Source organism: Crocodylus siamensis, chromosome 11 (assembly GCF_052110815.1).
Source record: "Crocodylus siamensis isolate JL-2025a chromosome 11, ASM5211081v1, whole genome shotgun sequence".
NCBI lineage: Eukaryota > Metazoa > Chordata > Crocodylia > Crocodylidae > Crocodylus > Crocodylus siamensis.
In genome coordinates this window covers 45,213,972-45,230,161 of record NC_143405.1, presented here as the reverse complement: position 1 = coordinate 45,230,161, position 16,190 = coordinate 45,213,972, and the positions used below count along the sequence as shown (strand labels likewise).

Sequence of the window (16,190 nt, the reverse complement as noted above, 5' to 3'; positions counted from 1 at the left end):
CAAAGCTCCAACATGGACTTTTCATGGAGGTATCCTTTCATATACTGGATACTTAAAGATGATGCACCAAGGGCGTCTGGGAATGCCTGATTGCCAAAAAGGCGGTGTACACCCGGTGGAAGGGGGGTGCTATCACCAAAGAGGAGTATACCTCCTCTGCTCAGGCCTGTAGGGGGGCTGTCAGGAAAACTAAGGCAGACATAGAGCTAGGACTAGAGTCCAAAATCAAAGATAATAAAAAGTCCTTTTTCAACTATATAGGGAGGATGAAGAAAGCACCGGGAAACGTGGGGCCCCTGCAAGATACTCTGGGCAATCTGGTGGTTGCACCAGAGGAGAAAGCAGACCTCTTTAACCAATTCTTCACCTCTGTTTTCTTGGGCAGGGACCAGGACTTCCCTACCATGATTCAAGACAGACTCAAGGGGAATGCCTCCAGACCTCAGGCTGGGGAGGACCGGATTAGAGAGCTTCTGGAGGAGCTGGATGTGTTCAAATCAGCAGGTCCAGATGCTCTCCACCCCAGGGTGTTGAGGGAGCTAGCAGGGGTTATTGCAGAGCCCTTGGCATGGCTTTATGAGCGCGCTTGGTGCTCAGGCCAGCTGCCAGATGATTGGAAGATAGCCAACGTGTTCCCCATCTTTAAAAAAGGCAGGAGGGAGGACCCGGGCAACTATAGGCCTGTCAGTCTTACCTCAAACCTAGGGAAACTCTTTGAGAAGATCATCAAGAAGCACATCTGCGATGGGCCAGCTTCAGGGATGATGCTCAAGGGCAGCCAGCACGGTTTCATTAGGGTCAGGTCATTTCAGACCAACCTGATTGGCTTTTATGATCAGGTCACAAAAGCATTGGATATAGGTGTTGCCGTGGACGTAGTCTTTCTGGACTTCAGCAAGGCCTCTGACACTGTCTCCCACCCCATCCTCATTAAAAAAACAAGGCAACTGTGGCATTGAGGCCTACACAGTCAGACGGATTGCAGATTGGCTGAAAGGTCATACTCAGAAGGTGGTGGTGGATGGGTCATATTTGACCTGGGGAGAAGTGGGCAGCGGAGTCCCCCAGGACTCAGTCCTTGGGCCCATGCTGTTCAATTTCTTTATCAGCGATTTGGACAATGGGGTGAAAAGCAACCTGTTTAAATTTGCTGATGATACCAAAATTTGGGGTGAGGTGAGCATACTAGTAGGGAGGGAAAGACTGCAGCAACACCTGGATAGGTTACAGGGGTGGGCTAACAAAAACAGGATGTGTTTCAATACTGACAAGTGCAAGGTGCTGCACTTGGGCAGTAGTAACCAGGGAAACTCCCTTCTTGAGAGCACGGAGGCAGAAAGGGATCTTGGATTCGTTATTGACTCCAAGATGAACATCGGCTGACAATTTGAGGTCATGGTTGGCAGGGCTAACCGGACCTTGTCGTGCATCCACAGCTGCAACTCAAGTAGGGCCAAGGAGGTGCTCCTCCCCGTCTACATGACACTGGTTAGGCCACAGCTGGAGTACTGCGTCCAGTTCTGTGCGCCCCACTTCAGGAGGGATGTGGACAACATTGAGAGGGTCCAGAGGAGGGCCACCTGCATGATCTGGGGACAACAGGGCAGACCCTACAATGAGAGACTGAGGGACCTGAACCTATTCATCCTTCACAAGAGAAGGCTGAGGGGGGACCTGGTGACTGTCTATAAACTCACTAGGGGGGACCAGAAGGGTTTGGGAGAGACACTGTTTCCCCTAGCGCCCCCTGGCATAACAAAGAGTAATAGCCACAAAGTGTTGGAGAGTAGGTTTAGATTAGACATCCATAAGAACTACTTCACAGTTAGGGTGGCTATAATCTGGAACCAACTTCCAAAGGAATTGGTGCTGGCTCCTACCCTGGGGGTCTTTAAGAAGAGGCTTGATGCCTACCTGGCTGGAGTCATTTGAGGCCAGTTTTTCTCCTGCTCAGGCAGGGGGTCAGACTTGAAGATCTACAAGGTCCCTTCCGACCCTACTTCTATGATTCTATGACCTGGATAGGGGAAATGAGGTTGTTGTCATATATTTGGACTTCAAAAAGGCCTTCGACCTAGTTTCCCAAGATGTCCTCATGGTAAAATTGGGAAATTGCAGCCTCAACTATGGCCCGGTGGCTAGGTAACTGGCTCTGAGGTAGGACTCAGAGAGTATTGATTGACAGAACTGTGTCAACATAGTGAACGGTGACCAGTGGCATCCCTCAGGGATCAGTACTCGGACCAGCGCTTTTCAACATGTTCATCAACAATTTGCATTTGGGTATTAAAAGCAAACTGGTAAAGTTTGCAGATGATGCCAAACTATGGGGGAGCGTGGTCACACTCAAGGACAGGCTGGCAATACACACCAACCTGGCAATACACACAATCTATAGGCTTGTGAGGTGAGCAGAGGCTGACCCCTGCTCTGCTAGTAAGGGCAGCAACTCCTGCGATGGTGTCGACACGGAGTTCTGCCAGGGCCCCTGCCCGGGGGGCGCGGCCTTCCCGGGGCTTGTCCGAGGCCTCCACCCAGACAGAGCCCTCGGGGGGGCTGCCGTCCTCCAACCCCCTGGCCTGCGGGAACTGCCCGGCAAGGTCTGAGGGGGCAGGGACTGGGGACTCCTGCACCTGTCCTGTAGGTATCCGCCTTAGGACCCTGGAGGAGCGGGTGCAGGAGCTCCTGGAGGAGGTTAGCAGGCTGAGGGGAATCCGTGAGGCAGAGGAGGAAATTGATAGGTATTTTCTTTCTCTGCAGGGTGGTACAACAGGGGAGAGGGCAGCCCGGGATGAGCCCTCCACTGCTGAGTGGCAGACGGTCTCCCGCGCCAGGGCTATTAACCATGTTGCGGCACCAGTTCCTCCTGTCCATCTGGAGAACAGATATGAGGTTCTGGCAGCCCTGGAGGAGGAGGGAGCAGTGGAAGATTCCAGGGAGGAGACTTTGTGCACACAATGTCCTCTGCGGGCGGCGGGAGTCAAGAGGCCTAAGAGGAGGAAGCGTTGCGTCATCGTGATTGGTGACTCCATCCTGAGAGGTACGGAGGGCCCCATCTGTCGCCAGGATCCCTCAGCACGTGAGGTCTACTGCCTGCCCGGAGCGAAGATTCAGGATGTGAAGGGGATGCTCCAGTCCATCATCCAGCCCACCGATTATTACCCCATGGTCCTTGTCCATGTGGGTACTAACGATGCGGCCAGGAGAGCCCCTGATCGCCTGATGGAGGACTACCATGCTCTGGGAGGCGTGCTGAGGGAGATGGGCGCACAGGCGGTCTTCTCTTCCATCCTGCCAGTGAGCGGTCGAGGCAGACGTCACGAGATGTGCATAGCGGAGACCAACTGGAGGCTACAGGAATGGTGCTTCGAGGCGGGCTTTGGCTTCCTCAGCCATGACCGGCACATCGTGATGAGAGACATGCTGGGATGGGATGGGCTCCACCTTTCCCCTAAAGGTAAGCGTGTGTTCTCTTCCAGGTTGGTGAACCTCCTTCGGCAGGCTTTAAACTAGGCTCGTCGGGGGAGGGGGAAGATGAGGGGGAGGGGGAGACGATGAACTACCAGGCCCAGCAACAGCCAGCGAGCCCAGACCAATGGTCAAAAGGGAGAAACAGGTAAGCGATGGGGGACGGGGCATTGCTGAGACTAGGGGGTCAGTGGGCACAACCGTTGGAGGCCTCAAATGCCTCTACACGAATGCTCGAAGTATGGAGAAGAAGCAGGAGGAACTCGCCCTCCTCCTACCTGTCACCAGCCCTGACATAGTAGGGATCACAGAAACGTGGTGGGACTCATCGCATGACTGGGCGGTGAGTGTCAAGGGCTATAGGCTATACAGGAGGGACAGGATAGGAAGGAAAGGTGGAGGAGTAGCACTCTACATCAAGGAGGAATATACTTCCTCGTTAATTAGCAAGGGGGTAGAGGGGGGGCACTCTGAGGTGCTCTGGGTTAGAGTAAAAGGCAGTCCAGGGGAGAGAGACTTAACGGTGGGAGTCTACTATAGACCTCCCAACCAGGGAGAAGAGCTCGACCAGGAATTCTTAGGTCAGCTTACAGAGGCAGTGAGGGCTAAGGATGTGGTCATCATGGGGGACCTGAACTTCCCAGACATCTGCTGGGAGGAGCAGTCAGCCAAGTCTGATCGCTCACGTCGGTTCTTAGCCAGAGTGCAGGACCTCCATCTAACCCAGGAGGTGCACAGTCCCACCAGGGGAGACGCCTTGTTGGACCTGGTGCTGGCCACGGGTGACGACCTGGTGAGGGGGCTGCGGGTGATGGGCCACCTGGGAGACAGTGATCATCGCTTGCTGGAATTCACCATCCAGCGTAAGGTGGCAAAGGGCTGCAGCAAGGCAACAGCCCTAGACTTTAGGAGGGCTGACTTCAACAAGCTAAGGAGGATCGTTGGGGAAGCGCTGAGGACCCAGAGGGGAAGGGAATCAGATGTCCAAGGTGAGTGGTTGCTCCTTAAGGAGACGATCCTCCATGCCCAAAGGGAGGTAATCCCAACAAGGGTCAAAGGGAGCAGGAGGGCACATAAACCCCCATGGCTCACTAAGAGCATCCGGGAATGTCTCCTTGCTAAAAGGGAGGCATATACCCAATGGAGAGATGGGGTCATCGCCAAGAAGGACTATGTTACAGTCGCCCGAGGATGTAGGGGGGCAGTCAGGAGGGCCAAGGCAGAGTTGGAGATAGGACTAGCTTCCCGGATTAAGGACAATAAGAAGTCCTTCTTCAAATACATGGGGGGTAAAAAGAGGGTCCCGGGTAATGTGGGGCCCCTGCAGGACACGATGGGCAACTTAGTCATCACGCCAGATGACAAAGCTAACATATTTAACGATTTCTTTGCCTCTGTCTTCCTAAGTAGGGACCAGTTCAGCCACCTCCCTGCTGGGCCCCCCTCGGGCCCCGAGAGAGACACGCCTGGGCCAGGGGTTAGCGAGGAGTTAGTTAGGGTACTTCTGGAGAGGCTGGACGTGTTCAAGTCCGCTGGTCCGGACGATCTTCACCCTAGGGTTCTACAGGAACTGGCCGAGGTCATTGCGGGACCCCTGGCGCGGCTCTATGAGCACTCGTGGTGCTCTGGCGAGGTGCCGGAGGACTGGAAGAGGGCCACTGTGGTCCCTATCTTCAAAAAGGGAAAAAAAGAGGACCCGGGAAATTACAGGCCAGTTAGTCTTACCTCAATCCCAGGTAAGCTCTTTGAAAAAATTATCCTGGCACACATCCAGGAGGGCCTTGCGGGGGAATGCATGCTCAGGGGCAACCAACATGGGTTCATCAGTGGCAGGTCTTGTCAGACCAACCTGGTGGCCTTTTACGATCAGGTCACCAAATCATTAGACGCAGGGGTTGCTGTGGATGTAGTCTTTCTGGACTTCCGGAAGGCTTTCGACACTGTCTCTCACCCTGTCCTCATCAAAAAGCTGGGAGACTGTGGTGTCGATGCCCACACGGTCAAATGGGTCGCCAACTGGTTGGAGGGCCGCACCCAGAGGGTGGTAGTGGATGGGTTCTTCTCGACCTGGAAGGATGTGGACAGTGGGGTTCCGCAGGGCTCGGTCCTCGGGCCCGCACTGTTCAACATCTTCATCAGTGACTTGGATGACGGGGTAGAAAGCACCCTGTTCAAATTTGCTGATGACACTAAGATGTGGGGGGATGTGGGTGCACTAGAAGGGTGCAATAGGCTACAAGCTGACCTTGACAGGTTGCAACGGTGGGCGGATGAGAATAGGATGGGGTTTAACACTGATAAGTGCAAGGTGTTGCACATGGGGAGGAAGAACCGGCACCACACTTACAGGTTGGGGAACTCCCCTCTTGCCAGCACGGAGACGGAAAAGGATCTTGGAGTCGTCATTGACTCCACGATGAACATGGGCCGGCAGTGTGGGGAGGCAGTCAAGAAGGCCAACCGTACCCTGTCATGCATCCACAGATGCATCTCGAGCAGGTCCAGGGAGGTGATCCTCCCCCTCTATGCGGCACTGGTCAGGCCGCAGCTGGAGTACTGCGTCCAGTTCTGGGCGCCACACTTCAAGAGGGACGTGGACGATATGGAAAGAGTTCAGAGGAGGGCCACTCGTATGATCAGGGGTCAGCAGGGCAGGCCTTATGAGGAGAGGCTACGGGACCTGAACCTGTTTAGCCTCCACAAGAGAAGGTTAAGGGGGCACCTTGTGGCCTGCTACAAACTGGTCAGGGGGGATCAGCAGGTATTGGGGGAGTCCCTGTTCCCCCATGCGCTGCCAGGAGTGACCAGGAATAACGGTCACAAACTGGCGGAGGGTAAGTTTAGATTAGATATTAGGAGGCGCTACTTCACAGTCAGGGCGGCTAGGGCCTGGAACCAGCTTCCAGGGGAAGTGGTGCAGGCTCCTAGCCTGGGGATTTTTAAAAGGAAGTTAGATGGTGCTCTTTCCTGCTAAGGCAGGGGGTCGGACTAGATGATCTACCTAGGTCCCTTCCGACTCTAGCTACTATGAAACTATGAAACCTATTAATTTTAATCTGGAGAAATGTAAAGTGCTCCACCTGGAGAGAAATAACCCGTAAGACACTTACAGGCTTGGCAGTGCTACACTCACCAGCACCACAATTCAATAAGACCCGGGTGTCGTAACAGACCACAAAATGAACATGAGCTACTAGTGTGATGCCGTAGCTGGCATAGCTAATTAAACACTGGCATGCATCTACTGAAGGATCTCAAGCAAGGCTAAGGATGTTAAGCTTCTGCTCTGTTTGGCCTTGGTGAGACTGCAGCTGGAATACTGCATCCAGTTCTGGGCACCGCACTTCAGGAAGGATGTGAAGAAGCTCAAGAGAGTCTAAATGAGGGCCACATGCATGATAGAGGTCTAGGAAGTGGAGTCTGAAAGACTGGGGACTGTTCAGCCTGGAGAAGAGAAGACTCAGAGGGGACTTGGTGGCAACCTATAAGTATATTAAGAGTATACATTGGGGCCTGGAGGAGCATCTGTTCACCAAGGTTCCCCCAGAGGAGGACACGAAACAATGGGCACAAACTGATTAAAGATCACTTCAGATGGGACACAAGGAAAAACTTCTTGTCTAGTTGAGTGCTGAGGGTTTGGAACAAGCTCCCCCCAGAGGTGGTACAGGGTGATCTACCCTGGCAATCTTCATAAAGTGTCTTGATGCTTATCTTGCTGGGGTCATCTGACCCCAGCAGTCTTTCCTGCTCAAGGGCAGGGGGGCTGGACCTGATGATCTGTAAGATCCCTTCCAGCCCCTCACATCTATGAAAGTATGAAAGGCATTGAGCACTTCAGCCTTTTCTGCATCCTCTGTCGCTAGGCTGCCTCCTCCATTTAGTAAAAGATCTGTACTTTCCCCGATTTTCCTCTTGTTGCTGACATACTTGTAAAAACTCTTATTGCCCTTCACATGCCTTGCTAGCTACAACTCCAACTGTGCTTTGGCCTTCCTCATTTCATCCCTGCATGGCCAAGCAATATTCTTATAGTTCTCCTTAGTTGTTTGTCCAAATTTCCATTTATAAGCTTCCTTTTTGTGTTTTACCTTATTGAAGTGTTCCCAGATAAGCCAAGCTGGTCCTCTGCCATACTTGCTCTGCCAGACTGCTACCCCTACACATCGGGGTGATTTGTTTCTGCACCTCAGTAAGGTTTCTTTAAAATACAACTAATTCTCCTGGATTCATTTCCACCTCAGATTGGCCTCCCAGGGGATCAGTTTCCTGAGTGAGTCAAAGTTTGCTTTTCTGAAGTCCAGAGTCCATACTCTGCTACTCTCTTTCCTTCCTTTCCTCAGGATCCTGAACTTAATCATCTTGTGGTCACTGCTTCCCAAGTTGCCATCCACTACTACATTCCCCATCAATTCTTCCCCATTTGTGAGCAGCAAGTCAAGAATAGCACAGGCCCTTTTTGGCCTCTCCAACACTTGCACCAGGAAGTTGTCCCCAACACTCTCCAAAAACTTCCTGGATTGCCTGTGCACTTCTGTATTACTCTCCTAGCAGATGTCAGGGTGATTGAAATCCCCCATGAATACCAGGGCCTGTGATCGGGAAACTTTTGCTAGTTGTTTAGTGTCAAGAAGATCATAAAGAGAAGACTTGTGTTAACAAGAAATGATTACTAAATTTGTTGATGGTTTTTTTAAACAGAAAGTAAAAGAACATTTTTCTATAGTGTTCTTGCTTGTTATTAAAATTAGTTTGAAAGGGGTTTGTGTGTGTCCAAATGAGACAACAGATGTCACAAAAACAAATGGAATGAGTCTATGAAACAATACCAAATGCTATCAAAATTAACATCAGCTGTGTTATAACAAATATTATGAAGTGCATCAAAATTTTTTAAAAATCATGTAAATGACAAAAAAAAAATCAAACAAATAACTTTGAAGTATCATATTAAAAAACTTTATTGTCCTTTGAGGCTAATTAACCTCTGTAAAAAGAAAATAAGTTTCATCTTTTGATATCACTTTAATTTATATATAATGTACTCCCAGTTTGAAAGATCTTGTTGATAGAAATATAATTTCAGTTAATATTTCTGATATACTTTAATTTCTTGTCTTTGGACTGGATGTAAATGAAAGGTTGTGTTTTCATTATAAGAAAGGGCATTTAACTACAACTGCCTAGCATTCATTTGTCTCTCTTACTGGATTTAAAAAAAACTAAAATCATCTCTTTCATTTCTTGGTTAGTATATCTCCATGCAAACTACCATCTTCTTTACTTGGTTAACCTCAACAGCATAATTTTTTTTTTTTCAAACATAAGCAAATTTGTCAATTGTATGCTCCCCAGCACCTGAACAAGATGGATTTCTTTGCCTTGATTTTTTTTTTTTTGGCTAATTTGTACTTCTAATAACAAATTATGTGTTGTTTGTTATGATTTTCAGTACAGACCATTTTTTTAGTCTCTTTGGTGTCTTTAACGTAAAACCTTGAAGAAGATTTGACAATTGGCATTGAAGGTAGGGAGGGCAGAAAATTAAGCAACAGCTTGACATGAGAATTTAAAAAAAAATTCAACCATCTTACAGAATTATTATATTCTTTTGGCTTTTATTGTAGGCTATAGCAAGAAATAATTGTACAAAACCATTTCAGCAGAACAGTAAATGATTGTTGCAATGAAAGTAACTGTCATGAGAAACATTTGTATGCTTCTTACCCTACACTTCTGCTGTACATCTGAACTTTAGACACATGCTATACACGTGAACTTCAGTTTTAATCTTCATCATTTCTAGTCCCAGATAAATGACTTCATATGATGAGGCTGGAGCATTTCTTTAAGTTACATTTTTCAGTAGTACACTGATGGGCGCTCTTAACCATTTTCAGATTTTTTAATAAAATTATTCAGTAACTCGCTATTCTTGTGTGTTTTTTCATCTCAGGTAGACTAAGTTTTTAGTTGAAAAAAATCATGGAAAAATATACCAACTATAGTATCATTATTTTTAAGGAACCCCCTCCCCCCCCAAACAAAACAAAACAAAACAAAACAAAACCCAAACCAACAAACAGGCTTTGGTTTTGATCCTATTAAGGCTTATACACATAATTACACAAACTCATGATACATTCCAAGAATGTCAACGATGTGGCGAAATGCCGGGCTAGCGGCTCCGGCACCGCTTAGGGGAGCCGCAGGCTTTGCGGAGTTGTGCGAGCGCGCGGCTTGTGGGGCGGAATTGAGGTAGCTTTCTAGCCGCCCTCGAGGTTCGCCAAGTTGGCACAAGTAGACGACTTAGAGTAAGTAGTTAGTGTCTCTTAATCTATAGGGTGTCCGTTGGTTCACGAGGTTCCAGAGCCAGCCCTTGCGTTCCAACAGTGGAGCTAGTCCAAAGCTAGGTGCGGCTGCCGGCTCCTTAAGTCCCAGAACTGGTCAACGGCTCATCGATATGGAATGTTAGTAATAAAAGTTATTACAGAGTAGATATAAAGTAGAATACAAAGATTTATTCACTCACCTGGCCTCACCCTCTTACGAGTAAGAGGGGAGGCCGGTTGGAACGAAGTTGCAGTAAATACAAGTATAGCGAGCATAGGTATACTGTCTAAGCTACGATGAGAGGCAGTCGAGAAGTGGAGTCTCCGATGTTTCTTCAGTTACAGTATGCTGGATACTAAAGGGGTCTGTTGGTTCACGGGGTTCCAGAGCTAGCAGCTGCTGGCTCCGTAGTCCCAGAACTGGTCAACAGCTCATGAATGGGATATTCTATAGGGTGTCCGTTGGTTCACGAGGTTCCAGAGCCAGCCCTTGCGTTCCAACAGTGGAGCTAGTCCAAAGCTAGGTGCGGCTGCCGGCTCCTTAAGTCCCAGAACTGGTCAACGGCTCATGAATGGGAAATACAATGCAATACTGTAACACGGTGAATCGTTGTCGGTTGTTGGATTTCCGAGGCCTTTGTTTTCGCTGGGATACGCCCAGGCGGGGAGGCTGAGAACCGGTCTGTGGGGTGATTGGGCCCACAGAGTTTTCCAGTTGTCGTCTCTGCTGCTTCCTGCTTTTTTGCCTCTTTTATAGATGTTTGTTGGACTGCCTCTATGACACTGACTGTAATATATAGAGACAGGATGATTTTTTTTTACATAATAATTGCTAGGCAGATTTTCTACATAAGTTTCATTTCTGCAGAAACGACACTTCTAGATAAGAAATGAAATTTACAGAATGCGCATGTGTAGCTTAATGCCAGTGGAGAAAAGTACAAAGCGTTCATTTTGATTAACAGTCAAGACTTCAAGGTTACATAAATGTGAGAGTGCCACGCGGCAGTTATACAGAAAAGGGAAAATAATATAAAGTCTTTGCTAAAAACTATAAGATAATTACAAATGAAACTTCAAAATACACTGAACATGTATAAAGATCAAATGTTTCCTGTAGAGGATATAATTCTACAACAAAGAATGATTTGGGACAATTTAGTGCACATGTGAACTGCTACTTTTCCAAACATGTTCATAATTGTTAATGATCTATTTCTTGGTAAATATTTAGCTAAATTGGCTAAATCACTACAACTTTCCTTTACTCTTTCATTGTTAAACTCATCAATGATTAGAAACATTTGGGAAGTAGAATATGCCAAATTTAACAAACTTCCTTAATTTCTCAGGAATAATGTGCATCAAAATGAGATAAGACCAAGGCAATTTTTCAAGTAAGTCTCTAAACATTTTGACAAGAAGTCAATACAGTGAGTTCAAGACAAGTCTGATATGCTGAGTTTAGTCCTTGTAGCTGAGGAAAAGTGTTGATGAATTCCGTATCATGTATTCCTTGATGGGTGATGTTAGTACAGGCAACCCCCACTTAGTGCTATTTTGCTATAACAGTCATTTAAAATTGATACCTGTTTCCACTTAGCACTCAGCAAGTTTCATTATAACAGTTGAGGTTGCTCTTGTGGATTGTCAAATATTTTATGTTTTGTTTAATGCTTTTTTTTTCAGGAACCAATTAAGAGTGCTAAGCAGGAATTGCCTGTATATATGGAAACTGCATTTGTTACTCCAGTCTGGAGTGTGTGTGTGGTATGAATGAGAGACAAGACTCCTGCTCATATATTAAAGCAGATTTGTTTAACAGGTCAATTGGTGGGATCCAGATAACTGAAATTACAATTACCCAAATAATTAGCCTCTGATCAATAGTGCCCTCAGTCAGTTGGCCAGTTCACTAATCATATCAGATAATTGGGGATCTTGCAGTTCCTCTCTTGCAGTCTTCCATATAATGGCCCAAATGAATCTGTAACTTTCATCCCCTTATGGTCCTTGCTAATGAGATTGTTAAAAAATGTTGAGCTTGTTTACACCACCAATTGATCCCACATAACCCTATATTTGTTAATGGAACCCAACTTATTGTACTTCTACTTAGAAAAACATGTATTGTTTATATCAGTTCCTTAAAAAAAGTGTTTAAGGGTAAAGGTAAGACCTACACCTTGCTCATCAAGTCAGTGTATGGCAGAATTGTGTATTCCTGCTGGGGACTGGATAAGAAGACCCAGAAAAGTTTATATGCATTAAAAACATGGTGCTTGTATATGCTGTTCATGTGGAGCTCATTTAACTGATAGTAAGTCTACAGCCTAATTTCTGAATAATTATTATATAAGTTACTTTAATCAGAACTAAGCAGGCACCATCTTTGTGTGAAACTATAGGACTGCATAGTGGGTGGCATCTCTGAATGTTAGTAGTGGATTTAACCACTTAGTTTGTTATAAGGAACATATTACTATTTGATAGTAGAAAATTAGTTTAAAAAAAGTCTTTGTAGCTCTCATTTTCCATTTTTATTTGTTTTGCTTAGTTAACATCATCACATTTTATTGTTTTTTAGTATGTGTAGGGATGAACATGCAGCTAGATAGGATGCACGTGGTATGAAGTGGAACCACACACTGAAATCCTAGTAACATAACTCAGTTCTGCTATCTCTTGAGGCAGATGAATTCCATTTTATTAGATTCACAGTGTAGGAAATCCCTGGATGACACATTACATATATACATTCCAACTCCTCATTGTGGCCATTCAAGCAAGAACCAAGTGAGTCAAGGAACCCCCAATTTCTCAGCTATCGCTGTGAGAGGCAAGCAGAGAATGAAAGCGCTCTTCAGGGACGAGGATGGAAGTCAGAGCCACATTTGCTTGTTTCTCCTAGCGAAGAATTGGATCAGCTGGATACTTTCAGAGGAGAAGGAAAATACAACTCATTTTTTCTGTTCCGACTCTTGGAAGAGAAATCAGTCTCCCTTTTATCCCTATTTTGTATCTTGACTGCTAGGACAGGAGCTGAAAAGCAGTTCTGAAGCCACTCATCCTTTTTCTGCCATCCGTCACCTCCGCTCTTGGAGTTGAAGAAAAGCAGCATTTCTCACGTCTTATTCACGCCATCACCAGACACTAACAATGACTGGCACCTCTTCCTTTTATTTTGGACCTGCACCTCTCGGCACGTTGGCCCTTGCAAGGCCCAGGCCAGCCCTACTTCCCCGCCTCTGACGCTTCCCCCAGCCTATCCCTGTCAGATGGTGCCACAGCGCAGCAGCTCAGGTCCCTCCTGAAACCGGGAGCAGAGGCCAGGTGCTAAGAAGCGAAGCAACATAGACCCCCGACCGCCTCAAAACCCGCGAAGCCCTGGCTTGTTGGCCCCACCCCCCCATTTATAATGTGTGCCGCGCGCCCATTGGCTGCGGCCTCTGCGCGCGGGCCACGCCCCTTTCTTGAGGCGAGGGGCCGCCATGTTGGAGAGGGCGAGGGCGGGTGGGGGAGAGGACGGGCTGCCATAAAGCGAGCGGACGGAGGGGGAGCGCTAGCGGCGGCGGGTGATGCATGGAGCGGGCGAAGGGGCAGCTCCGTGGGGGAGGCAGCGAAGCAAAGCGAAGCGGCGGGGTCTAGCGCTCCTTTCTTGACGATAGGGCGCTATGGCGGCGGCGGCCCCCGGCGGCGGGATGGGGATGGGGATGGAGCCGGAGCCGAAGCCGAAGCAGCCGCCGCGGCTGGAGGAGATGAGCAGCGACGCAGGCCCGCTCGGCGCCGAGGACACCCCGCAAAATGGCGGCCGCGCGGAGAGCGCCGAGGAGGCGCTGCTGGCGGCTGCTGCAGAGGACAAGCCCCCCCCCCACCTCGGCAGCAGCAGCAGCCAGCGCAGGAGCGGCCCCGCCGCGGCTCCCGAGCCCGGTGACGTGCTGGGGGGGCCGCCCCCCCTCCCCAAGCCCCCCGAAGACCTGCCCGTTAGGAGGAACTTTCAGATCCCCAGGAAGAGCCGAGAAAAGAAAGGTTGTTCCCTCCCCCCTTCCTCTCCTCTCCCCTCTTCTATCTTGCTCCGTAGGAATGCTCTTTTCACCCCTCGCTGGCCAGCTGCATCCAAACCCCCGCGGGTGTGGAGGAGCCTGGCGTGGCTCGGACTAGAGAGGCTGCTGGGGATGAGCCGGTAGCGTCAGGAGAGGCTTTTCCATCTTCCGAAAACCCAATGGCAGCTGGAATGGGAGACACGGAGGCTTAAGAGCCGAACAGGCTGGATGCCATGATCGGGGGGGCTTGGACGCGTGCGAGGCGCGCGCACGCACACACAGAGAAGATGGTCGCCTGCGGGACATGCACAGGCAGCCCCAGAAGATGGTTCTCTTCCTTTCTTGCCCCCTCCTTCTCCTCTTTCCGCAGGAGATCGGTGCATCCATGTTTGGGGGAGGCTGGTGACTGCTTCCCCATAGTTCCACACACGGAAGACTGGTTCTTCCTTTATCCATTGAAGGTTTCTGTGCTTCCCATCTCTTTGCAGGAGTGAAAGGGGCAGTCTACATTCACGTGCCTCCTGCTGGGAGTGTTACTTCTCTGAGTCTCCTGGTTTGATTTTCTTTTCCCTTGCTTTTTGGTTTGTTTTTTGTTTTTGTTTTTTTGTATGGCTTTTCTCTAAAACCTAGTGGTATCTCTTTCACTCTCTGAAGGGTGCTATTAGTTTGTGCTTGCCTTGTATTTTGTTAACTTGAGAGGAAGATCTATGGCATGGTCCTCTTCCTTCCCAGCCCAAAAGATGTCCCCATCTTTGACCTCCCAGAGCTTGAGGTCAGTTTCAGTACTTAAAATCACATTACATTTTCCTATAAGCTCTTCATTCTTCAAAGAAGATATTTAACTTTTATTTAGCTCTTAAAACAAACAAAAACAGCCTTTCTTCTATAAGGAGGAAGTAAAGGTAGGTTTATTTCATTATACTCTTCCCCAATTTGAAGCTGTAAGTAATTTTTTCAGGAAAAATACATGAAGATGGAGCTAGCAGAGACTAGTTGTAACAAGGTGCAAGTTGACTTAGAGTAATGATGTCATGGCCTCTTGATGTTCATCTGATGGCAAATGTCTGGATTAAACATGGCACCTGTTGTAGTTCTGCTATCCCAAAGCCATATATAATTATTATAATTACACTTTTTGTTTTAAAAAAACCAAAGAAACTCATCATCACACAGACTTAGTTCCACTGTGAGTTCAAACTAAACATGAAATATTAACTGGAACTAGAAAAGACAAACTTTAAGTTCATCTAGTACATCTTCTGCCTATGCAAGACTGTTTGTGTCTTACAGTGTGCGCACTAATACTTTAACCAACCTAGGTTTTTAAGTATTGCGAGGATTAGGATTTCAATCATTTCCTTTCAGGTGGAGAGGGAGACTATACAAATTGAATTTTTTTCGAAGTAACTTGCTGACATCAAGGCTATTGGCTGCATTCTAATGGATATGAATGCTAGTGTACTAGAATTACACCTTTAAGCTACTGTTCAAGAGACTTTATTTTTAATCGCACTTAATGTTAAGGAATCCCTTGGAACCTTGAAACAAATGCATCTTTCCATCACGTGTCTACTTTGGTTTGATAGTGCTCAGGGGTGCTTGGCATTAGCATTAACATGCTGTTACAAAATATCAAATATTTTGTGATCCTTGTTGATTACTGCTGTAACAAAAGTGTAAGTGGATTTGTGACCTCCAAGGACCCAATTTGAGCGTTAGAGATATTTATAAATTAGTAAGTGACAAGAAATGGATTTTAAATTAGTCTTTCAGTATAATGTGATGGCCAAAACACTGTTGACACTTTGGTTTTTAGATTAGTTGTGAAACCAAGATTCCCCAATGCTTCTGGGAGGGCAACAGTATTGACATTGCTGTCCAGGCCAGATTCCAAACTTGAATACTGATCAACATCAAATAATAAAAATTCTGTAGCTTCCTTGGGAAGCTATTCTTTTCTTCCCCTCCAAAAGTCCTGTTGTATTGTTTGCATAAAAGAGCTCCTGTTTTGTATTGCAGAGGTAGCTGCTTTTTCATTTAGAAAAACCTAAGAGTCATTTAATTTAGGGAGTCCTAAGTTACGATCCATAAAGTTTTCTAGAGTCCTCAAGGGATGAAGTTACATCTTCAATTAAGTCATCATTAGATTTTTCCTTATTTTAAAAAGGACACCAAGATCTAGTACGTTCTGGGGGCTGAAGCAACTTTAATAATGTGCATAGAATTTGGAAAATTCTCTCACACACCAAATACAGCAAAGTCCTTGGAATCAACCAACTTCTTGAGAGTCTTTTAAAGTCAGGAATAGCTTTTTGAATGACTAAAATCAAGTGAAATGTGATATCAG

At 47.3% G+C, this 16,190-nt stretch overlaps 1 protein-coding gene across 7 annotated transcripts in view; it reads left to right on the top strand.

Moving 5' to 3' along the window:
* The first annotated feature begins 13,321 nt into the window (after nt 1-13,321).
* TASOR (transcription activation suppressor) overlaps nt 13,322-16,190 on the top strand; it is a 48,286-nt gene continuing 45,417 nt past the window's right edge. For 3 of the 7 annotated variants that reach the window (XM_090022140.1, XM_090022148.1, XM_090022147.1), the window contains exon 1: nt 13,323-13,829. In XM_090022140.1, coding sequence (XP_089878266.1) covers nt 13,475-13,829 — 355 coding nt within the window. In that variant the 5' untranslated portion in view covers nt 13,323-13,474. Of the gene's footprint in view, nt 13,830-16,190 lie in introns of all 7 variants that reach the window. The other 4 variants (XM_090022145.1, XM_090022143.1, XM_090022144.1 and 1 more) reach the window with 2 other exon arrangements.